Here is a 25,617-nt window from a genome sequence, read left to right as displayed (position 1 = left end):
AATATACCATTATTTATTTATCCATTCATCCATTGATGGGCACCTTGGTTTCTTCCATCTTTTGGTACTGTAAACAGTAATGCAGTGAACATGGGTGCACATATACCTGCTCGTGTGAGGGCTATTATTTCTCTAGGATATATTCCAAGGAGTGGGATTGCTGGATCGTATGGTAGTTCTATTTCTAGCTTTTTAAGGAAGCACCAAGTTGATTTCCAAAGTGCTTGTACCATTTTACATTTCCACCAGCAATGTGTAAGTGTTTCAGTCTCTCCACAACCTCTCCACCATTTATTATTTTGTGTTGTTTGGATTAAGGCCAACTTCGTTGGGGTGAGATGGTATCTCATTGTAGTTTTAATTTGCATTTCTCTAATGGCTAATGACTGTGAGCATTTCCTCATGTATTTGTTAGCTGCCTGAATATCTTCTTTGGTGAAGTGACTGTTCATACCCTTTGCCCATTTTTTAATTGGGTTATTTGTCTTTTTTGCTGTTGAGTTTTTGCAGTATCATGTAGATTTTAGAGATCAGAGGCTGCTCAGATTTGTCATGGCCAAAAACGTTTTCCCGGTTTGTAGGTAATCTTTTAATTATTTTGGTGAAGTCTTTGGATGAGCATAAGTGTTTGATTTTTAGGAGCTCCCAGTTATCTAGTTTCTCCTCTGGCATTTGTACACTGTTAGTAATATTTTGTATACTGTTTGTGCCATGTATTAGGGCTCCTAGTGTTCCTATTTTTCTTCCATGATCTTTATCATTTTAGATTTTATATTTATGCCTTTGATCCATTTTGAGTTAGTTTTTGTGCATGGTGTTAGGTATGGATCTTCTCTCATGTTTTTGCAGATGGATATCCAGTTATGCCAGCTGCATTTGTTGGAGACTGTCTTTTCCTCATTTAACAGACCTTGGGCCTTTGTCAAATATCAGCTGCTCATATGTGGATAGATTTATGTCTGGATTCTCAATTCTGTTTTATTCATCTATGTATCTGTTGTTGTACCAGTACCAGGCTGTTTGACTACTGCGGTGGTATAATAGGTTCTAAAATCAGGTAGAGTGAGGCCTCCCACATTGTTCTTCTTTTTCAGTAATACTTTACTTATCCAGGTCCTCTTTCCCTTCCATATGAAGTTGATTTGTTTCTCCGCCTCATTAAAAAATGTCACTGGAATTTGGATTGGAATTGCATTGTATCTATAGATCGCTTTGGGTAGAATAGATATTTTTACAATGTTGAGTCTTCCTATCCATGAGCAAGGTATGTTTTTCCACTTTTGTGGGTCTCTTTTGGTTTCTTGCAGAAAAGTCTTGTAGTTTTCTTTATATAGATTTTTATGTCTCTGGTTAGATTTATTCCTAAGTACTTTATCTTCCTGGGGGCTACTGTAAATGGTATTGATTTGGTGATTTCCTCTTCCAAGTTCTCTTTCTTGGTGTAGAGGAATCCAACTGATTTTTGAATGTTTATCTTGCATCCTGATACTCTGCTGAAGTCTTCTATTAGATTCAGTAGTTTTCTTGAGGATTCTTTAGGGCTTTCTGTGTATAAGATCATGTCATTCAAACAGAGAAACTTGTACTTCTTCCTTACAAATGTGAATGCCCTTTATTTCTTTATCTAGCCTAATTGCTCTGGCTAGGACCTCCAGCACAATGTTGAATAAGAGTGGTGATAAAGGGCATCTTTGTATGGTTCCCATTCTCAAGAGGAATGCTTTCAGACTCTCCCATTTAGGATGATGTTGGCTGTTGGCTTTGTATAAATGCCCTTTATTATGTTGAGGTATTTCCCTTCTATTCCTATTTTGCTGAGAGTTTTTATTATGAATGGGTGTTGAACTTTGTCAAATGCCTTTTCTGCATCAGTTGATAAGATCATGTGGTTCTTGTCTTTTGTTTTATTTATGTGGTGGATTACATTGATTGTTTTTCTAATGTTGAACCATCCCTGCATACCTGGTATGTATCCCACTTGATCATGGTGAATTATTTTTTTTATATATGTTGTTAAATTCTACTGGCTAGAATTTTGTTGAGGATTTTTGCATCTAAGTTCATGAGGGATATAGGTCTGTAATTTTTTTTTTTTTTTTGGTGTTTTTACCTGGTTTTAGTATCAGGGATATGCTAGCTTCATAAAATGGATTTGGGAATATTCTGTCCTTTTCTATGCCCTGAAATACCTTTAGTAGCAGTAACGTTAACCCTTCTCTGAAAGTTTGGTAGAATTCTCCAGTGAAGCTGTCAGGGCCAGGGCTTTTTTTTTTGTTGGGAGTTTTTAAATTACCTTTTCAGTCCCTTTTGTTATGGGTTTATTTAGTTGTTCTACCTCTGTTTGTGTTAGTTTAGGTAGGGAGTGTGTTTCTAGAAATTTATCCATTTCCTCTAGGTTTTCAAATTTGTTAGAGTATAATTTGTCATAGTAATCTATATGATCCTTTTAATTTCATTTGGGTCTGTTGTGATATTGCCCATCTCATTTCTTATTGGGCTTAGTTGCCTCCTCTCCTGTTTTTCTTTTGTCCCTTTAGCCACTGGTTTATTGATTTTGTTAATCTTTTCAGAGAACCAGCTTTTGGTCTTGTTAACTCTTTCAATTGTTTTTCTGTTTTCTATTTCATTTAATTCTGCTCTAATTTTTATTATTTGTTTCTTCTGGTGCCTGAGGATTTCTTTTGTTGCTCTCTCTCTGTTTGTTCGAGTTGTAGGGATAACTCTTGGATTTTGGCCCTTTCTTCTTTTCAGATATGTGCATTTATTGATATAAATTGACCTCTGAGCACTGCTTTAGCTGTGTCCCAAAGGTTCTGATAAGAAGTGTTTTCATTCTCATTGGATTCTGTGAATTTCTTTATTCCGTCCTTTATTTCTTCTATAACCCAGTAATTTTTGAGCAGGTTGTTGTTTAGTTTCCGATTTTTTTTTTTCTTGCTTTTTCTGTTATTGATTTCTACTTTTACAGCTTTATGGTCAGAGAAGATGCTTTGTAATATTTCGATGCTTTGGATTCTGTTAAGGCTTGCTTTATGACCTAATATGTGGTCTATTCTAGAGAATGTTCCATGTGCACTAGAAAAGAAAGTATACTTGGCTGCTGTTGGGTGGCATGGTCTGTATATGTCTATAAGATCAAGTTGGTTGATTGTGGCATTTAGATCTTCCGTCTCTTTATTGAGCTTCTCTCTGGATGTCCTGTCCGTCACCAAAAGTGGGTGTTGAAGTCTCCTACTATTACTGTGGAGCAGTCTATCTCTTTTCAGTATTGCTAGAGTTTTATATATCTTGGAGCCCTGTCATTGGGTGCGTAAATATGTAATATGGTTATATTCTTCCGATATATTTTTCCTTTGATCATTCTGTTTGTTCTTCCTTATCCTTCGTGGTGGATTTAACTTAAAAGTCTATTTTGTCAGGAATTAATATTGCCACTCCTGCTCTTTTTTGATTGTTGTTTGCTTGATATTTTTTTTTATCCTTTGAGTTTTAGTTTGTTTGTGTCTTTAAGGCTAAGATGTGTCTCTTGTAGGCAGCAAATAGACCAATCGTGTTTTTTAATCCATTCCGCCACTTTGTCTCTCTATTTGATGCATTTAGTTCATTTACATTCAGTGTAACTATGGATAGGTATGAGTTTAGTCCTGCCATTTTGATGTCTTTTTGGTTTGTGTTGTTGACAGATGCTTTATTCCACCTGATTTTCTGTGCTGAATCATTTTTCTTTATGCATTTTCTTTTCATCTTTTTCATCATTGTTGATTTTGTGTTTGCTGAGTCTTTATGTTTTTCTTGTTTTTCATTTTTATGTGTAGGATTGTTAGTTTCCTTTGTGGTTGCCTTAATATCTTTCTAAGTTTAAACCAATCTTTTATTTCTTTATATCGCTTTGACTTCCTCTCCGTATGAAAGACCTATGACTACATTTTTTAGTCCTTCTTTTTTGATTTAATGTTGTCATCTTTTATAGAATGACGTCTTTGTTTCCCGATTTTCAGTGTTTTGCTTTGATTTATTTTTGTGATTTTCCAATCTGGGTTGATATCTGGTTGCTCTGTCCTGTGTTCTAGTCTTGATGTTATTGATTTTCTAAGCATAGGACTGTCTTTAGTATTTCTTGTAGTTTTGGTTTGTTTTTTGCAAATTCCCTAAACTTCTGTTTATCTAAAAATGTCCTGATTTTGCCTTCATTTTGAGAGACAGTTTTGCTGGATATATGATTCTTGGCTGGCATTTTTTTCTGTCAAGGTTTTATGTATGTTATCCCATTGCCTTCTTTCCTGCATGGTTTCTGCTGCGTAGTCTGAGCTTATTCTTATTGACTCTCCCTTGTAGGTGACTTTTCATTTTTCCCTAGCCACTCTTAAAATTCTCTCTTTATCTTTGGTTTTGGCAAGTTTGATTATATCTTGGTGACTTTCTTTTGGGATCTACCTTGTGTGGGCTTTGATGGGCATCTTGAATAGCTATCTTCTTGTCTTTCATGATATCAGGGACATTTTCTACCAATAAATCTTCAACAATTCTCTCTATATTTTCTGTTCTTCCTCCCTGTTCTGGCACTCCAATCACTTGTAGGTTGTTTCTCTTGATAGAGCCCCACATGTTTCTTAGGGTCTCTTCATTTTTTTTTTTTTAATTCTTTTATCTGATTTTTTAAAATATATTGGTGCCAAGTGTTTTATCTTCGGTCTCACTAATTCTGACATCCATTTCTTCAATTCTGCTCCTCTGACTTTCTACTGAGTTGTCTAATTCTGAAATTTTATTGTTAATCTTCTGAATTTCTGATTTCTGTTTTTTTGGTCTCTCTACGGATTCTTGCAGCCTATTAAATTTTCATTGTGCTCTTGAATAACCTTCTTAATTACCTCTACTGGTTTATCTGTGTGTTCCTTAGCTTGTGGTCTGCTTCTTTATGTGATTTGATGTTGACTGTTGTCTCCAAGCCATCTGTTATTGTATTAATTTATTTCATGTTTGCCTACTGTGTCCTAGCTTCTTGCTTTGTTTTGTTTTGATATGCCCAAATAGGCTGCTCAAGTGAGCTCCAGAGCTAGCTTGATTATTTTCACCTTTGAAGCTCTAACGTCCTGTCTCCAGATGGCTAGAGCTGTAACCAGGTATATGAGCTGTAACCAGGTATATAGGAACCCATTCTCTTTTCTTGTATGGATTCGGCTGAGGTGTCCAGGTAGTTGGTCACCAAGTATGTGATGGAGGCTCTCACCTACAGTCTTAGAGGAGCAGGGATGATTGGTGTAGGCACAGGTTGCAGCAGGGGGTCATGCTCCGAGCAAGGCAGGGGGCTGACAACCATCCCCCAAACGTCTGTGAGGAAGGAACGTTCCTGTTCTCTAGAGTGTACAGGTGGGTGGGCTCTGCAGCCATACCATAGACACCTAATGCTTTTGGCTGTAAGGACTGGGAGACACAACTTTTCCTTGGACCCTTGTTGAGGGTGGCTAAGTGGCATGGGTGCAGCCACCAGACCTTAGGCCCCTGACGTGGGTAGATGAGGACCCTGCTTAAGAGACAGAGTACTGTCATACATCAAAAATCCACCTCTCTGCCGCAGAACTGAAACAGTTGAAGTCAGACCTCAGAGACATACACCGTTGCACTCTGCTAACAAGGGCCTAACCTGCTGAACTATGACTACACACTCCATGCACGGGTGAAAGGCATTCAAAGTCCGTGGACCATTTGTGCTTGGACAGGAGCTGCTTCTGTCCTCAGGTCCTAGCTTAGTGGAGCCAACAGATCACTTTCTCCTCTATTTGTTAATTTGTTCATTCTCCAAGGCCAGGAGAATGGCTCAGGGCACAGAGTAGGACATATCTCAGGCCCAGAAAAATCAATAGCCACTGAAGCAAGCTTGGGGGCTAGGGCAAAAGGAAGAGGGATCACATAAATGGGAGAAAGTTCTTATGCAAGGGGTGCTTTTTGATCCACATGATAAATTAGACATAAGCATTTATCTTTTGCTGAGAGCACTGTTCTTCACTCATTCCGGAGGCACAAGTAGACTCTGTGCCACTCGCTCTCTTTCGCTGAGGAAATCTTGTCCTGAATGCTACCACCAGCCCCGCCAGAGTCACACCAGGGGATAGTGCCTGAGGGGCACCGATTCCCACTGAGTCAGGTCCAGCAACTCCTTGCTGCTTCTGATATGCCTCTCCCTCCCCCGGCCACTCAGTCCAATTTCTTTGAGTTTGATGTTCAGTGCTCCTAGCTTGTCATATATATAATCGATTCACTTGTTTTTTGGTGGTCTTTGTTGTTTTTTTGTTGTTGTAAGAGGGATTACCAGAATCATCTTGACTACTCCACCATCTTGTCCCCCCCTTAGTAGCTTTCTTTTGGATTCTTTGGGATTTTCCACATGTAGAATCATGTCATCTGTGAATAGAGATTGTTTTACTTCATTCTTTCCATGCTCTTTATTTCTTTTTCTTGCCTAATTACTTTGGCCGAACATTCAGTGCAATGTTGAATAGCAGTGGGGAAAGCAGACATCCTTGTCTTGTTCCTAATCTTTGGGGAGAAAGCTTTCAGTCTTTAATATTGAATATGATGTTAGCTGTTAGTTTTTCATAAACATCTTTGATCATGTTGAGAAACATTCCTTCTATTCCTAGCTTGTGGAGTGTTTTTATCATGAAAGCATGTTGGATTATGTCAAAAGCCTTTTCTGCATCATCTGAGATGATTATGTATTTTGTTTTGTTTTTTCCCCTTTGTTCTATTAATGTTGAATAATACAATTGTGGAGACCCTGGTGGCATAGTGGTTAAGTGCTGCTACGGCTGCTAACCAAGAGGTCGACAGTTCAAATCTGCCAGGCAGTCCTTGGAAACTCTATAGGACAGTTCTACTCTGTCCCATTTAGGGTCACTATGAGTCCGAATCAACTTGACGGCAGTGAGTTTTATTACAATTGTTGCTTTTCTTATGTTGAGCCTTCCTTGGATTCCTGGGATGAATTGTAATTAGTCATGGTGTGTAATCCTTCTACCATGGTGTTTGATTCACTTTTCCAGTATTTTGTTGAGGATTTTTACATTTGTATTCATGAAGGATATTGATCTGTAATTTGCTTTCCTTGTGGTGTCTTTGTCTTTGGTATCAGGGTAAAGTGGCCTTACAGAATGAGTTAGGAAGTGTTCCCGCCTCTTCTATTTTTGGAAGACTTTGAGCAGGATTGACTTTAATTCTTTAATGTTTGAAATGTTAGAATCATTAGTGAAGCCATCTGGTCCTGGACTTATCTTTCTTAGGAAGCTTTTTGTTCCTAATTTAATCTTTTTTACTTGTTTTAGGTCTGTTGAGATTTTCTTTTTCTTCTTGAGTCAATTTACATAATTTGTGTGTTTCTAGGAATTTGTCCATTTCAACTAGATTATCTGATTTTTTGGTATGCAATTGTTCCTTGTATTCTGTTATAATTCTTTTTCTTTCTGAAAGATCACAGCCTTGAAAACCTTGTGGAGCAGTTCTACTCTGCGCACATGGGGTCACCATGAGCCAGGATCAACTAGATGGCAATTAACAACAACAACATCAAGGTTGGTAGTAATGTCTCCACTTTCATTTCTGACTTTTGCCATCTGCATCTTCTTTTTTCCTTAATAGTCTAGCTAAAGCTTTGTCAATTTTAGTGATTTTTTCAAAATTGACTTTTGGTTCCTTTGATTCTCTTTATCAGTTTTCTTTACTCTATTTCTTTTATTTTTGCTCTAATCTTTATTATTTCTTCCTTTTGATAGCTTTAGGTTTAGTTTGCTCTTCTTTTTCTGGTTCCTCAAAGTAAAAAGTTAGGTTATTGATGTGAGATTTTTTTTTTTTGAAAGGTAATGTCTCGCATATTTAATATTGAATTTGCCATTTCTAAAATAAAATTTTAAAACACGCAAAGCACCCATTGCATTATCTAATTGTCTCGATCTTTGGTGACAGATATTCCAGACAGAAAAATATCTTTTGTTTGCATTTTGAATTGACATTCATCAAATTGTTAAGAGTATGTCAAAGCATGTCTTCAGGTTGGGTATTAGGGTATATGTTGCTTCATATAGGCTCACTTTTTTTTTTTATTTCATTGTGCTTTAGGAGAAAGTTTATGAACAAATTTGTTTCTCATTTGAAAATTTATACACAAATTGCTTTGTGACATTGGTTACAATCTCCACAATCTATCAGCACTCTGTCCCTTTCCCTTTATACCCCAGGTTCCCTGCGTCCGTTTGTCTAGTGTTCACTTCCTGCTTTCTCGTCTTTGTTTTTGGGCAGGTGTTGCACTATTGGTCTCATATAGTTCGTTGAACTAAGCAGCATGTTCTTCACATTTGTTATTGTTTGTTTTATAGGCCTGTGTAATCTTTGGCTGAAAGGTGAACTTTGAGACTGGCTTCAGTTCCAAGTTAGCAAGGTGTCAAGGGACCATAGCCTCAGGGGTTCCTCCAGTGTCTGTCAGACCACTAAGTCTGGTCTTCTTGTGAATTTCAGTTTTGTTCTACATTTTTCTCCCTCTCTGTCTGGGACACTCTACTGTGATCCCTATCAGAGTGGTTGGTGTTGGTAGCTGGGCACCACCTAGTTCTGGGCTCAGGCTGGTGAAGACTGTGGTTCATGTGGTCTATTAGTCCTTTGGACTAATATTTTTCTTGTGTCTTTGCTTTTCTTCATTCTCCTTTGCTCCAGATGGATGGGACCAATAGCTGTATCTTAGATGGCCACTTGCAAACTTTTAAGACCCCAGATGCTACTCATCAAAGTAGGATGTAGATCATTTTCTTTATTAACTATGCTATGCCAATTGATCTAGATGTCCCCCAAGATCATGGTCCCTAGCCCTCAACCCCGGTAGCTCGGTCCCTCAGGTGTTTGGATGTGTCTGGGAAGCTTATATGACTTTCCCTATATTATGTGTTGTCTATCCCTTCACCACAGTTAACAATTGTCTACTACCTAGTTAGTGATTTTACCTCCCGAGCCCCTCCCCTCTTGTAACCATCAAAGATTATGTGTGTGTGTGTAAACCTTTTCTTGAGTTTTTATAATAGCAGTCTCATAAATATTTGTCCTTTTGTGACTGACATTTCACTCAGTATAATGCCCTCGATATTCATCCATGTTGTAAGATGATCTGTGGGTTCATCATTACTCTTTATCATTGTGTAGTATTCCATCCTGTATATGTACCCTGATTTGTTTATCCATTCTTCTGTTGGTGGGCATATAGGTTGTTTCCATCTTTTTGCTATTGTGAATAATGCTGCAATGAACACAGTGTGCATATGTCTATTCATGTCACAGCTCTTATTTCTCTAGTATTGGGATTGCTGGATCATTTGGTATTTCTATTTCTTACTTTTTAAGGAAGCACTGTATCTTTTTCCATAGTGGTCGTACCATTTGCATTCTCACCAGCAATGCATAAGAGTTCCAGTCTCCCCACAACCTCTCCAACATTTGTTATTTTCTAGGTTTTTTTTTAATTAGTGCCAGTAATGTCAGGGTGAGATGGTATCTCATTGTAGTTTTGATTTGCAAGTCTGTAAAGGCCAATGATCGTGAGCATTTCCTCATGTGTCCATTAGCTGCCTGAATGTCTTCTTAGTTAAAGTGTCTGTTCATATTCTTTGCCCATTTTTTAATTGGATTATTTGTCTTTTTGTTAGTGAGGTGTTGAAGTGTTCTTAGAGGTTAGGCCCTTGTCAGATATATCATAGCCAATTTTTATTTTCCCAATCTGTAGGTTCTCTTACTCTTTTGGTGAAGCCTTTTGATGTGCATAACTATTTAATTTTTAGGAGCTCCCAGTTATCTGGTTTATCTTCTGGTGTTTGAGCATTGTTGGTTACGGTTTGTATTCTATTTATGCCACATGTTAAGGCCCCTAGCATTGTCCCTATTTTTTCTTCCATCATCTTTATCATTTTAGGTTTTATATTTAGGTACCTGATCCATTTTGAGTTAGTTTTTGTGTATAGTATGAGTTATGGGCACAGTTTCTTTTCCTTTTTTTTTTTTTACAGGTGGACATTCAGTTTTGCCAGCACCATTTGTTAAAAAGACTGTCCCTTCCCCATTTAATGGGCTTTGGTCCTTTGTCAAAGGTGGCCACAAGTGGATGGATTTATGTCTGGATTCTCAATTCTGTTCCATTGATCTATGTGTCTGTCATTGCACCAGTACCAGGCTGTTTTGACTACCATGGCTGTATAATTGGTTCTGAGATCAGGTGGTGCGAAGGCCTCCTACTTTGTTCTTTTTCTCCAGCAATGCTTTGCTTATCTGGGGTTTCTTTTCTTTCCATATAAAGTTGGTGATAAGTTTTTCCATCCCGATAAAGAATACTGTTGGTATTTGGATCAGAATTGCATTATATCTATAGATCACTTTGGTGGGCAGGATTGACATTTTCCAATGTTGAGTCTTCCTATCCATGAGCATGGTATGTTTTTCAATTTACGTAGTTCTCTTTTAGTTTCTTGCAGTAGTGTTTTGTAGTTCTCTTTGTGTCTGGTCAGATTTATTCTTAAGTATTTTATCCTTTTAGGGGCTATTATAAATAGTATTGTTTTCCTGGTTTCCATTTTGTAGTTCTCTTTTTGGTGTACAAGAACACAACTGAATTTGGTATGTTGATCTTGTATCCTGCTACTCTGCTGAATCTTTCTATTAGTTCTAGTAGTTTTTTTGTGTGGAATCTTGGGGTTCTGTATGTATAGAGTCATATCTGTGAATTGGGATTGTTTTACTTCTTCCTTTCCAATTTAGACAGCTTTTTTTTTTTTTTTTTTTGCCTTATTGCTCTAGCTAGGACTCCAGCACAATGTTAAATAAGGACAATCTTCTTTTTTAATGTAGATGCTTACAGCTATAAATTTTCCATTGTACACTGCGTTCACTGCATCCCATAAATTTTGGTATCCTGTCTACATGTTTTCATTTGTCTTAATGTGTTTTCTAATTTCCCTTGTGATTTCTGCTCTGACCCATTGTTTGTTTAGGAGTGTGTTGTTTAATTTCCACATCTTTGTTAATTTTCCTGTTTTCTTTTTGTTATTGATCACTAGTTTCATTCCATGATGGTCAGAAAAGACACTTTTTATGATTCCAGCATTTTAAAATTTATTAAGACTGGATTTGTGGCCTAACAAGATCGTATCCTAGATAACAATTCATGTACATTTGAGAAGAATATTCTGCTGTTGTTAGGTAGAATGTTCTATGTAAGTCTTGAAGTTAGGTCTATTTGGTTTGTAGTATTGTTCAAGTCTTCTGTTTCCTTATTGATATTCTTCCTAAATGCTCTATCCATTATTGAAAGTGATGTGTTGAAGTATCCAACTATTATTGTAGAACTGCCTATTTCTCCCTTCAATCCTGTCAATGTTTGCTTCATATATTTTGGGGATCTACTGTTTTACTGTTAGGTGCATATATGCTTATAATTGTTATATCTTCTTACTGAATTGCCCCTTTAATCAATATATAATATCTTTCTTGTAACAGTTTTTTCTTAATGTTAGTGTAGCCACCCCAGCTCTCTTTTGGTTACTGTTTGCATGGATTATTTTTTTCATCCTTTCACTTTCAATCTGTTTGTGTTTTTTGATTTAAAATGAATCTCCTGTATACAGCATACAATTGGATTTTTTTTTTTTTTTTTGATTTATTCTGCCAGCCTCTGCCTTTTTGCTTGGAGAGTTTAATCCATTTACATTTAAAGGAATTACCAGTGAGGAAGGACTTAACTTCTGCAGTTTTACTCTTTGTTTTGTGTGTCTTCTATACTTTTCTGTCCTTTGTTTCCTCCATTACTTTCTTTCATTGTGTTTAGTTGATTTTTTTTTGTAATGAACCATTTTGATTCTAGTCTCATTTCTTTTTGTGTATACTTTTTAGATGTTTTATTTGTTGTTACCATGAGTATTAAACATCCTAAATTTATAACAATCTCCTTTGAATTGATGTCCACATAACTTGAATAGTATACAGAAGCTCTGCTCCTATCCAAAGGAGTTTAAATATCGTGCTAAAATTCTGTTTCCCCTTATATTTTAGTTGTCACAAATTGTACCTTGTGTGTCCGGTAACATAGGCTTCTAATTTTTTATGCATTTGTCTTTTAAATCATGTAGTGCATAAAAAGTGGAGTCATTGTTGTTAGCTGCCATCAAGTCAACTCCAACTCATGGCAACCTTATGTATAACAGAACTAAATGTTGCCCAAACCTGTACCGTCTTCATGATCATTGGCATGTTTGAGTTCATTATTGTAACTATTGTTCAATCTATCTCATTGAGGGTTTTCTTCCTTTTCACTAATGCTCTACTTCACCAAACTTGATGTCCTTTTCTAGTGATTGGTCTTTCCTGATGACATGTCCAAAGTAAGTGAGCCAGTCTCACCAATCTTGCTACTAAGGAGCATGCTGGTTGTATTTCTTCTAAGACTGCTTTGTTCATTTTTCTGGCAGTGCATGGTATAGTCCATGTTCTTTGCTAGTACTGCAATTCAAATGCATCTGTTCTTCTTTCTTCCTTTTTCATTGTCACTTTTGCATGTATATGAAGTGATTGAAAAGATTATGGCTTGGGTCAGTTGCACCTTAGTCATCAAAGTGACATCTTTTCTTTTTAAAACTTTGAAGAAGTCTTTTGCCACAGATTTACCCAACACAATACATCATTCGATTTCTTGACTGCCACTTTCATGGACACTGATTGTTGATCAAATTAGAATGAAATCATTGGCAATGTCAATATTTTCTTCATTTATTATGATATTGTTTATCGGTTACAAACCAAAATTACAATAATACTGGCTTTTGCAGTATTATTATTATTATAACACTTATCTTTACTGGGAATCGTCATTTCTTGACACACCTTTGATTTACTTTCTAGTGTACTGTCATTTCTACTTGGGGGCTCTTTTTCAGCTCTTCTCGTAGGGCAGATCAGTGGTATCAAATGCCTTCAGCTTTTGTTTTTCTGGGAATGTCTTATTTTCTCCCTAATTTTTGAAGGATAATTTTGCTGGATATAGAACTCTTGGTTAACAGTTCGTGTGTTTATTTTTTCAGTGTTTTATATATGTTATCCCACTGCCTTCTGGCCTCCATGGTTTCTGAGGAGAAATCAACTGTCAATCTTACTGAGGATCCCTTGAATGTAATGACTCATTTCTCTCTTGCTGCTTTCAAGATTCTCTTTTTGGCTTCTGTTTTCAATGGTTTGGGTATTTTTTGAGTTTATCCTTCTTGGAATCCATTGACCTTCTTAGATGTGTAGATTCATGTTTTTCATCCAATTTTGGAAGATTTGGGCCATTACTTCTTCAAATATTCTTTCCTTCCCTTTCTATCTCTATTCCCCTTCTGGGATTCCCATAATGCTATGTTGGTTTGCTTGATGGTGTGCCACAGTTCCATTAGGCTTTGTTCATTTTTCTTCATTCTTTTTTCCTTTTGCTCCTTGGACTTGATGATTTCAATTGTCCTGTCTTCAAATTCACTTATTCTTATGCCAGCTTAAATCAGCCGTTGAATCCCTCCAGTGGATTTTTTATTTTTGTTATTGTACTTCTCAGCTCCAGTATTTCTGTTTGGTTCCTTCTTTAAATTTCTATCTATTTATTGATATTCTTTTTTTGTTCCTGTATCATTTTTCTGATTTCCATTAGTCTTTTTTTTTTTTTTTTAATCCATGTTTTCCTTTTAAAGTCCTTGTCTGGTAAATCCGTTATTTGGACTTCCATGGGGACTGTTTCTGTCACTTTAATTTGTTCTTTTGAATGGGCCATCTTTTCCTGTTTCATCATATGCCTTGTGATTTGTTGTTGTTGTTGAAATTGGAACATCTGAATATTATAATGTAACTCAGGAAATCAGATTCTTTCACTTCCTACAGGTTTGTTTTGCTTTGTTTTGTTTTTGATTGTTGAAAGTTGTAATTGACTTTTCCAAACTATTTTTTAGAGAGTGTATTCCTTAATGTGTGTGGCCGCCGAAGTCTCTGTTCCTTTACTTGATGTTCAACTAGTGTTTTGGCAGATATTTCTTTAAATGCTAGCAGCAAAAGCAAATGAAACAAATAGCAAGAAGAAACAAAAACAAACACCCCCCCACACACACACACACATACCCACCACCTCTCTCTGTCTTTGTAGATTGGCTCTGCACTCAGGCACTCCTTTAAGAATTATCCGGGCTTACAATGACCCTAAAGGGCAACTCAAGGTGAAAGCTTAGGGTTTTTTCAGATGCTTTTTGAACGTGCGTCTTGCCCGGGGTACATGCGTGGCTTTCTAAATATCCCCTTATACAGGAGTGCTTTTGAATGTCCTAATTTCAAAAAAAACACTCCCTGACTTTTCCTTCCCACCTTTATGTGATCTATGGTATGTCTCAACTGCGGTGTTTGCCTCAGGTGGCTTCAGATTGTTTGCCTACATCAGAATATTTTTTGAGTAATGTCCACTGCTTTTCTGCCCTGAGTGCATTCCAAGATAGGTGAAACAAATGAACGCCTTGCATCAGTCCTTCAGGCCTCCAGACAGGTTAGAACAACAAACTCAGTAATTTGCTAATAAGGTTCTGCTCTGCTCCCTCCAGAATCAAGCACCTGGAAACATGAGTTGCTGTCTTTAAGACTGCTGCCAGGCTGGAGGAGGGATGAGACAAGGGCAAGTGAAAGTACCACAGAGTTTTCCCATTTTGAACTTATTTTTCTTGATTCAGCATTCACTTGGTTGCTGTAAACCTTTGTTTTCCAGCATTCTGAGAAAGTTGGTTCTGACAGCTTCTGCTTGTTTTTCTGGGGGGTAGAGAGGCTTGGAGCTGGCTACTTCATCATCTTGCTGACATCACTCCTGAAAGCGTCTTTTTAACAGCTCATATTTTCCCTTCAGTTTCCTGGTCCCTATGCAGAAGCCACTTTAGGAAATTTGGCTCATCCATAAAGTTGGTTTTAACTTTTCAGGAGAGATTATGTTGGGAGAAATAGCTTCAGTTTTGAGAGGTTTTTTTTTTTTTTTTTTTTAAGTGCTCTGAGCCCTGTCTTCTCTTGGAGTATGAACAGTCCAGTGTTACAATCACCTAATTCCCCTTCTTGCTAGGTGACATTCTCCATCCACCCTCACCCAGCAGAGCTGGTAGAGAATCAAGGGCATGTGGGTAATGCCTTTGCCTCTTCCCATCACAGCCGAGCTGGAGGTCACTCGGATTATCATCATCATTGTGGTGGTCACAGTGATGGTTGTGGTCATCATCTGCCTGCTAAACCATTACAAAGTCTCTGCTGGGCGAAGAGGGATGGAGGATTAAACCTGGCAAGAGGGGGAATTAGGTGATGGTGACACTGGGCTTTTCATGTCCCCAAAACAGACAGAGCTCAGAGCACCTGCTCAGCAGGGAGAGGCTGGCCTGAGGACCAAGTGTCTGTGACACTCACTGGACCTGCACTGTGACATCCCACATGGAGAATGGGGAAAATGACCCCACAGCATCTCAGAAGGCTCTAACAGGGTCGATTGAATATTCATAAGGCCGATTTCAGTATAAAATGGCCAAGACAAACTTTATGAAATGCATTAGGCTGAGCACAAGAGGGCAGTTGGAATGAGCCCCCAGCAAGGGCCTCCCTTTCTTCAAGATGCTATTACAGTGTCCAGGCCTGACAATGGCCTGGATTTAATGTCATGTGGGAGCCAGAGCACAGACTTCAAAATTTCACAACCTTGCATTGAGTCCCAGCCCAGTCATGTGCTTGCTTTATGGGGGTACCTTCATTTCGTCTTCTTTAAAATGGATATTAAAATTCTGTGAGGACCCAGTGCATGCAGGGGCCTTCCCTGTTGGTAATTGCAATTACTGTAACACCTCAAGGAGGCAGGTAGTCATGAGAACAAGAGCTGGTAGAGCATCAGGGGCATATGGCTAACGCCTTTTCCTCTTCCCATTCCAGCGGAGCTGGAGTTTGCTCAGATCATCATCATCATTGTGGTGGTCACGGTGATGGTCATAGTTATCGTCTGCCTGCTGAACCATTACAAAGTCTCCACGCGATCCTTTATCACCCGTCCGGGTCAGAGCAGGAGGCAGGAGGAGGGGCTGCAGCCGGTGAGTCCAGGCCTCAGGCCGCATCTGCAGGAGCTGCCATGGCCTCTGCCTGAGGCCCCAAAGGTTGGGCCAAGTGCCCACCAGCCACAACGCCATTCACACAGCCCCATCCTTATCAGTCCATGCAGTGCAGAGGCACTGCAAAGCTTTTTACTGAAGGCCGACACACTTGCAGAAAAGTGCACGTTACAAACCAAACACACCTGTGTCACCAGCACCCAGTCAAAGAAGAGAACGTGCCTGAAGCCCTCTCAGACCGCTGTAGCCACTGTCCCCAGAGCCACCTCTGCCTTGACCTCTACTACCACAGGTGGGCTCTACTTCCTTTGAATCTTGTGTGAACAAAAACATACAGCAGGCACTCACTCTCCCATGTATGACTTCTTTCACTTGGCACTCTTCTTGTAAGATCCTCCAAGTTGTTTTAAGTCTGGTCCTGGAGGTGTCCCAGTGGTCAATAAGGCCTTTCAGTGTCACTACAAGTGTCTGCAGGTACTGCTATGCTCAACAGTAACATGGGTGTGGCTGAGCAGAAAGGGACAGTAAGAGCAACGGATACCTGCAGTCCTCGCCGCTCGGTTCCAAGGTGGGGTTGGGCTGTGCGGGGGTCCTCAAAGAACAGCCCATCAGAGTATCTCCAGGCTGTTGTCTTTTCGGGTTCCTAGGTACATCTTGACCCAAATCACCTTTCTCCCCTGGGAAATAAAAGGCCAATATTCAGTTAAAGTGATCTACTGTCTGTACCTGGAGACCAAGGCCACTGAGACTTATTATTCCAAGAAGCTTTTATAATCTGTGATTCTGGCAACTTTCAGTGGTGGGTACAGTTAGGCGAATATGCATTCTTGGCTTCATGGTGGGCACAGAAGGCAGAATCTCCAGACCCCCATTCTCTGTGGTGTGCCAGGTGGCAGGGAGACACTCTGGCTGTAGCCTTTGCAGAGTATCAGCTGGCCCTGCCTCCAGCCCCGCTGTGGGAGTGTGGCCATGCTGCTGTCGCAGCAGGTATATGGAAATAAGGCAGACGTATGGACATGTTCCCTGGTTCCGCCTTGAGGAAGACCCTCCCACTCTCTATTGCCCCTTCTTTTCCTCAGCCTGGACCCCGAGCCTCCTCCCAAAAAAAAAAAAAAAAAAAACAGTGCTGTTGAGTCGATTCCGCACTGCTTTTCATGCCCAAGTGGCCTTGGTCCCACAGGGGTTCTGGTCCCCAATGAGCCCCCTGAGATGGCAGTTCACCTTGACATCTGGATCCTATAGCTGCCCTGCTGTGGTGCAAAGATAGTTCCAGCACCTGGAACTGGGGGGGCTGATTCTTCTATAGTTCTGAACGTTAACTACACACAACTCCCCAGAGTTTAAGTGTCACAACAGCAGAGTTTCAGAGCTACAGAAGCATTGGCCATCACATAAAGATGAGGCAGAGACTGGAGTGATACGTCTACGAGTTAAGGAATGCCAGGGATCTGCAACTATCACCAGGCGCTAGGAGAGAGGCATGGAACAGATTCTCCCTCATAGTCCTCAGAAGGAATCAACGTGGCAGACAGCTTGATATTGGACTCCTAGCTTCCAGAACTATGAGACCATACATTTCTGTTCTTCTAATCCACCCAGTTTGTGGTACTTTGGCACAGCAGCCCTAGGAAAATAAACAATAATGTAAGCAATGAAAAATGGAACTGGGAAAAGTAGGATAAATTGTTAGGAGTGTAATTACCTCATTTATCATAGTAGGGAGTCAATCCATGCTATCTAAAGTTGAAACTCATAGTTAAAACAAAAAAAAACATTGGCCATGATGACTTTGCCCCAGGCTTGATGCAAGGACTGTGAACACTGACCTCCAGCCTTGGGGCATATAAAAACAGTCCCATTCACCCATTATTGTCAACAACAGGCAGTCCCCAAGAATATACACATCACAGGATACAAATTTATGAAAGTCCCCGGTCTTACACTGCCTCTTCCATGAACACCAAAATGCTAGGAGTTTAATAGTGATGAAAGTATCACATTGATTAAGGGTAGGGTTACACAGCCAATTATTGTAATTGCTGCCCATAAGTTGTACACATATAAAAAGTTGACTTGGCAAAAGTTGTGTAATAGATATATTTACAAGAATGACAAAAAAAAAAAAAAAAGAGTAGCTGCTGAGGCTGCTTATGTACAAACACCTCATGGGATTTTTTCCTTATTTTGGAGGTTTAGGGTCATGGTTTCATGGGACATCCCAGTTAATAGGCCTAATAACATGTTTAGTACTCTGTTCTACCTCCTAGTTCATTGTGTAGTGCCTGGGGTCTTAAAAGCATGCAAGCAGCCATCCAAAGCACAACAGTCAGTCTCAATTTGCCTGGAACAACAGACGAAGAAGGAGAATCAGGAATAGGAGGAAGATATGGAACGTATGGCTTATTGTCTTCATGAACAACTGCCTCCTTTGCCATGAGATCAGAAGAACTGCATGGTTCCTGGCTACCATTACTGAACATTTTGATCAAAGATTCCATAGAAGAATCCTGATCAAAAGTTGGAAAATGCCCAACAGTGTTTCAAATTCTTATGGACTCTAGACTTTCTGGAACCATGGAGGGTAGATGAACCCCTGAAACTATTACCATAAAATAATCCTTAAACCTTGAACCAAAAATATCCCCTGAAGTCATCTTAAAACTGACTAGTTTAGCTTAACTGGTAGAAAGGGTCTGCCTTGAGCATTATGCTCTTTTAAGAACTGTCTATATGGGATCATATTTACAACAACTCAAAAAATGAGATAAGAACTTTTGGGGGCAAGGAGTTTATGTTAATGAGGGGCAAACAACCCAGAAAAGGAGTTTGAGAATTACAACTTGAAGAGTGTAATCAATGGCACTAAATTGTACATGTACAAACTGTTAATTTAAAATTCAAAAGTGCTAAGAGCCCCCTGAACACAGGTAACGGAGTTCTTTTCTGTTCCTTTGTGTGTGCTATCTCCGCACCTGGACTCTGGTCAGGCCCCTGCCCTCCCCACCACCTTTAGCCCACGCACCCCTCACTCCTTGCACACCTCTGTTTCCCTAGATCCCCTGCACTCCCTGCCTCACACACCCCGCCCATCATTCTTTCAGACTTGCCTTAGGAAGCATCTTCTTCCTTTCTTCCCTGACTGCCTTGCTTGGGCTACATGACTCCTTCCTCTGTTCTCGTTGTTTATACCTCATTACTGCAACACTGCCCCTGTGCCTCTCCCTCCAGCAGGCAGAGCTTGTTCTGCAGAGATGACCGTGAAGGCACAGTCATGCCCTCCTAGCAGGCCCAGCAGGAGAATAATTTTTAAAAGGAAAAAGAAAACACATTTATATTTGTCCTTCTTTTAGGGCAAAAAAGCAAAAATATAAATGTGTTTTCCCTTGGAATGTGTTTTTATTTCCTTCAAGAGTGGGTCTCCCTTCCCTGAAGTCAGGGAGGTGACATGGTGACTGTAAAGGTCCCTTCAGGCTTCGCACCCCCTAAAGTTTGCCATCAAGTTGATTCCAACTCATAGCAACCATATAGCACAGAGTAGAATTGCACCCCCCCCACCATGTGTCTGTCAGTTTGTCGTACTGTGGGGGCTTGCGTGTTGCTGTGATGCTGGAAGCTATGCCACCGGTATACAGATACCAGCAGGGTCACCCATGGAAGATAGGTTTCAGCTGAGCTTCCAGACTAAGACAGACTAGGAAGAAGGACCCAGCAGTCTACTTCTGAAAAGTATTAGCCAGTGAAAGCCTTATAAGTAGGAGCGGAACACTGTCTGATACACTACTGGAAGATGAGCCCCCCAGGTTGGAAGGCACTCAAAAGATGACTGGAGAAAAGCGGCCTCCTCAAAGTAGAGTTGACCCTAATGACGTGGTTGGAGTAAAGCTTTCAGAACCTTCATCTGCTGATGTGGCACGACTCAAAATGAGAAGAAACAGCTGCAAACAACCATTAATAGTCGGAACCTGGAATGTACGAAGTATGAGTCTAGGAAAATTGGAAATCATCAAAATGAAATGCATAAACATAGGTATCCTAGGCATTAGTGGGCTGAAATGGGCCGGTATTGGCCATTTTGAATTGGACAATCAAATAGTCTACTATGCTGAGAATGACAACTTGAAAAGGAATAGTGTTGCATTCATCGTCTAAAAGAATATTTCAAGATCTATCCTGACGTGCAACACTGTCAGTGATAGGATAATATCCATACACCTACAAGGAAGACCAGTTAATATGACTATTATTCAAATTTACACACCAACCACTAGGGCTAAAGATGAAGAAATAGAAGATTGTTATCAGCTGCTGCAGTCTGAAATTGATCGAACATGCAATCAAGATGCATTAGTAATTACTGGTGATTGGAATGTGAAAGTTGGAAACAAAGAAGGGTCAGTATTTGGAAAATATGACCTTGGTGATAGACACAATGCCGGAGATCAAATGACAGAATTTTGCAAGACCAACGACTTCTTCATTGCAAATACCTTTCTTTCGCTGACATAAAAGGCAACTACACACATGGACGTCGCCAAATGGAACACACAGAAATCATATTGACTGTATCTGTGGAAAGAGACCATGGAAAAGCTCAATATCATCAGTCAGAACAAGGCCGGGGCCGACTGTGGAACAGACCATCAACTGCTCATATGCAAGTTCAAGCTGAAACTGAAGAAAATCAGAACAAGTCCACGAGAGCCAAAATATGACCCTGAGTATATCCCACCTGGATTTAGAGACCATCTGAAGAATAGATTTAACACCGTGAACACTAGTGACAGAAGACCAGACAAGATGTGGAATGACATCATCCATGAAGAAAGCAAGAGGTCATTGAAAAGACAGGAAAGAAAGAAAAGATCAAGATGGATGTCAGAGGAGACTCTGAAACTTGCTCTTAAACGTTGAGCAGCTAAAGCAAAAGGAAAAATTGATGAAGTAAAAGAACTGAACAGAAGATTTCAAATGGCGGCTCGAGAAGACAAAAGTAAAGTATTATTATGACACATGCAAAGAGCGGGAGATGGAAAACCAAAAGAGAAGAACATGCTCAACATTTCTCAAGCTGAAAGAACTGAAGAAAAAATTCAAGCCTCGAGTTGCAATAGTGAAGGATTCTATGGAGAAAATATTAAACGACGCAGGAAACATCAAAAGAAGATGCAAGGAATACACAGAGTCATTATACCAAAAAGAATTAGTTGATGCTCAACCATTTCAAGAGGTGGCATATGATCAGGAAGAAGTCTAAGCTGCTCTGAAGGCATTGGTGAAAAACAAGACTCCAGGAATTGATGGAATATCAATTGAGATGTTTCAACAAACAGATGCAGTGCTGAAGGTGCTCACTTGTCTATGCCATGCTTCCTGGCCAACTGACTGGAAGAGATCCATATTTATGCCTATTCCCAAGAAAGGTGATCCAACCAAATGTGGAAATTATAGAACAATATCATTAATATCACATGCAAGCAAAATTTTGCCAAAGATCGTTCAAAAACGGCTGCAGCAGTATATCAACATGGACCTGCCAGAAATTCAGGCCAGTTTCAGAAGGGGGCATGGAACCAGGGATATCATTGCTGATGTCAGATGGATCCTGGCTGAAAGCAGAGAATACCAGAAGGATGTTTACCTGTGTTTTATCGACTATCCAAAGGCATTCAACTGTGTGGATCATAACAAATTATGGATAACATTGCTAAGAATGGGAATTCCAGACCACTTAATTATGCTCATGAGGAACCTTTACTTAGGTCAAGAAGCAGTTGTTCAGACAGAACAAGGGAATACTGATTGGTTTAGAGTCAGGAAAGGTGTGCATCACAGTTGTATTCTTTCACCATACCTATTCAATCTGTATGCTTAGCAAATAATATGAGAAGATGGCCTATATGAGGAAGAACGGGGCATCAGGATTGGAGGAAGACTCATTAACAACCTGCATTATGCAGATGACACACCCTTGCTTGCTGAAAGTGAAGCGGACTTGAAGCACTTACTAATGAAGATCAAAGACCACAGCCTTCGGTATGCATTGCACTTCAACGTAAAGAAAACAAAAATCCTCACACCTGGACCAATGAGCAACATTATGATAAACGGAGAAAAGATTGAAGTTGTCAAGGATTTCATTTTACTCGGATCCACAATTAACAGCCATGGAAGCAGCAAGAAATCAAAAGACGCATTGCATTGGGTAAATCTGCTGCAAAGGACCTCATTAAAGTGTTGAAGAGCAAAGGTGTCACCTTGAAGGCTAAGGTGAGCCTGACCCAAGCCATGGTATTCAATCGCATCATATGCACATGAAAGCTGGACAATGAATAAGGAAGACCGAAGAAGAATTGACGCCTTTGAGTTGTGGTGTTGGTGAAGAATATCGAATATACCATGGACTGCCAAAAGAACGAACAAATCTGTCTTAGAGGAAGTACAACCAGAATGCTCCTTAGAAGCAAGAATGGCGAGACTGAGTCTTACATACTTTGGACATGTTGTCAGGAGGGATCAGTCCCTGGAAAAGGACATCATGCTTGGCAAAGTACAGGGTCAGTGGAAAAGAGGAAGACCTTCAACGAGGTGGACTGACACAGTGACTGCAACAATGAGCTTGAGCATAACAACGTTTGTAAGGATGGCGCAGGACCGGGCAGTGTTTCGTTCTGTTGCGCATAGAGTCACTATGAGTCGGAACCAACTCGACGGCACCTAACAACAACAACAACAACAAGAACTGCCCCTGGGTACAGTCAGAAGCTGGTGATGTCTTTATCACTGTCTATTCCCCTGAGAGCTTCGTGCTGAGATTCAAGCCTCACACAGCACTTCGCTGCTTTATATTTGTTTTTGTGTGACCCTGGCCTGCTACTTCTTAAGGCCTGGATTTCCCTCTTCAATAAAATGGGAATGTGGATATTGCACAGCTTGCAATAGACTGTGTTTGATGGTTCAAAGTTTCATAAAATTCAAGGTACACTTTAAACAGTTACAAGAGACAGTTCAGTGCCAGACCCTTGCTCATTTCATTACTAGGAATATTAGCCTAGTTTATAACTTTGAGAAAGTCCGTGGTGGTGCAAAGAGTTTGAACTTAACTACTAACCTAAAGTTTAGTGATTTGAACCCACTCGGTGATATCATGGAAGAAAAGCCTGGCCATCTGCTTCCGTGAAGATTACAGCCAAGAAAACCCTATGGAGCAGTTCTACTCCAACACGCATGGGGTCTCCGTGAGTTGGAATTGACTCCAAGGCAGTAGGTTTTATTTTTTCATAGCTCAAAAAAAAAAAAAGGGAAGAGAACAGGTGAGGAAGAGAATTTCCTCCTCTCTGGATACAAATACAGCCCTAGATAATATTGTAGGTGGGGCCACAGCTCCGTTTCTCTGCCCATCCTGCGCCTCCAAGCCTCCTGTCTTCCCAGGAACCTCTCAGGGCGTCATCTATCACAGTTGCCTACTTCCCTTCCTAACGCCTTCTAGGAAATACCAGTTCCCTTATTACAGCATTAGGAAAACAACTGACTAGTTTACACCAGGGGCTCTCAGCCAGGGGTGATTGTGCCCCTGGGGGACATTTGGCAGCATCTGGAGGAGTGGGCTGTCACAGCTGACAGCTGGGGAGGAGGTGCTATAGGGATGCTGCCAAACATTCCACAATATGGGACTTCCCCCCCCAACAAAGAATGACCTGGCCCAAATGTCGATAGATGGAGAAGCCCTGAGCATACCCAGTGCTGCTCGCCACCCTTCCCCAGCATCCCTGGCCTTGCTGTGGTCAGATTCCAAAACATGTCTCTCAGGCTGGCTCTGGGGCACACAACTGAAGGACGAGAACAGTTTCAGCAGCCCTGGGGGAGATACTGGGGTCCACAGAGGCCTGGCATGACCAGAGGGTCCTCCTTGGGTCTCTGCCTTGGGAGCAGTCTCCCTGGGCGAAGTCTGCCTTCCTCCGTCCGTCATCATCTACAAAGCACCTGCTTTGAGCCAGATGCTGAGTAAGGAATGAAGAGAGAAGACAAGGGAGCTCCTTGCACTCCGCCCTTTCCTGCGGCCACCTAGCTATGGCAGAGCCCCACTGCCATTTTCCAGATCTTACTGGGGAGATTCAGGGTCTCAGGTGTCCTTCCATGTATGTGGGGTAGGGCAGAAGTGTCTGGGACAGGGCCCCTTAGCCAGTGCCCCAGCCCTATCTGGGCCAATGTGCACTGGGTATGCACTGAACGCTGCCCTCTCAGGTTGCTCCCCCCACCCAGAACCCCTCAGCATCCACAAGTGACTGCCAGAACCTCCCTGCCTTCTGTGAGGGGGTTGCAAGGAGGGGATTGACTGGACATGGCCACACAGAAGGGGAAAGACCTTACTGTCTGTGATAAAGTATGTTGGTAATTACCCTCCTTGGCTTCCCTGCGGGGCTGTGAGGATTCATGAAATGCCCCTGGGAAGAAAGTCACTGGTGAAGATGAATGTATGGTTTTGGTTGCTGCTGTTGGTGGAGTTTCTTCTGTGAATCAGAGCACTTGAGTGCTCCTGACATGCCCCTTGTTCTTGTCAGTACCCACACCCCAGGCTCTCTCCCCAGCGGTTAGCACCCAGCAGGAGCATGAAGGGTGCTGTGGCTCCAGGACTCCCTCTTGCCACTTGTCTGTATGGAACCAGAAGTTCTCTCAGAATGAAGCTTCTCCTTCTCAGGCTGTGATTGGGGTGCCTCACTTCTAGGGGAGGTCCTTTTGGTCCTATTTTTATTACAGTGCCACAGGAGGGCTTCATTAGCAAGCCACCAAAAGCTGTATTTAAATTGGTGTGAGAAGGGCAGGGGCCTAATTTATCAGCTTCTGGGTGGTTTGGTTTAACACTGTTGATTTATTTTTATGTGTCTACTGGAAGACTGGAAGACTTACAGTCAAGATGGAAAATTGCTATTAGGGAAATATCAGAAAGGTGTTGGGTTTTATTTTAGAGGAGCCTGGGATATCGATGTCCTGACCTGGTTGTGGCCACTGCACTATCTGGCGTGTGCTGGCCACCATGGCTCATAGGGTGCTCCACTTCAACCAAAGGGAAAGCAAAACTGCAGTTAATAAAATAAAATCCCACTAGCTCTGAGTATCCTGGGCTCTCAGGAAGAGTGTTGTTCTGGAAAGTGACAGTTGGACCGAATGCTTTCTTGGACCCTTCCCCATCTGAGCCAGACCCCTGATGTTGCTGTGAGGGCTTTGTCCTAAAGGTGCCTCCTCAGCCACAGAGGGCCCTGGCTGGTCCTGGCACCACCACCCTTATGCCTGCTCCCCAACCATGCCTGTCTCTTCCTTCTCTCGCTCCCAAGAGATGTATGTGGGAAGAGCAGCATCCTGTGCCCCAGGACACCTCTGGCCAGGGCAATTTTGATAGGCCTGCATGGGAGGCCCAGCTGCTAGCTGCCAGTGTCCTAAGCTGAGGGTGCATCTGTGTTCTGAGACC

General features: G+C 40.9%; 1 protein-coding gene across 4 annotated transcripts in view; it reads left to right on the top strand.

The window, feature by feature from the left end:
* The window catches only part of LDLRAD4 (low density lipoprotein receptor class A domain containing 4), a 771,753-nt gene that overhangs the window by 726,421 nt on the left and 19,715 nt on the right, over positions 1 to 25,617 (top strand). For all 4 annotated transcript variants that reach the window (XM_049900289.1, XM_049900288.1, XM_049900290.1 and 1 more), the window contains one exon: positions 15,982 to 16,136. In XM_049900289.1, coding sequence (XP_049756246.1) covers positions 15,982 to 16,136 — 155 coding nt within the window. The remainder of the gene's footprint in view (positions 1 to 15,981; positions 16,137 to 25,617) is intronic.

Source organism: Elephas maximus, chromosome 11 (assembly GCF_024166365.1).
Source record: "Elephas maximus indicus isolate mEleMax1 chromosome 11, mEleMax1 primary haplotype, whole genome shotgun sequence".
NCBI lineage: Eukaryota > Metazoa > Chordata > Mammalia > Proboscidea > Elephantidae > Elephas > Elephas maximus.
Note: the sequence above shows the minus strand (reverse complement) of the source record. Positions and strands in the feature narration are given on the sequence as shown.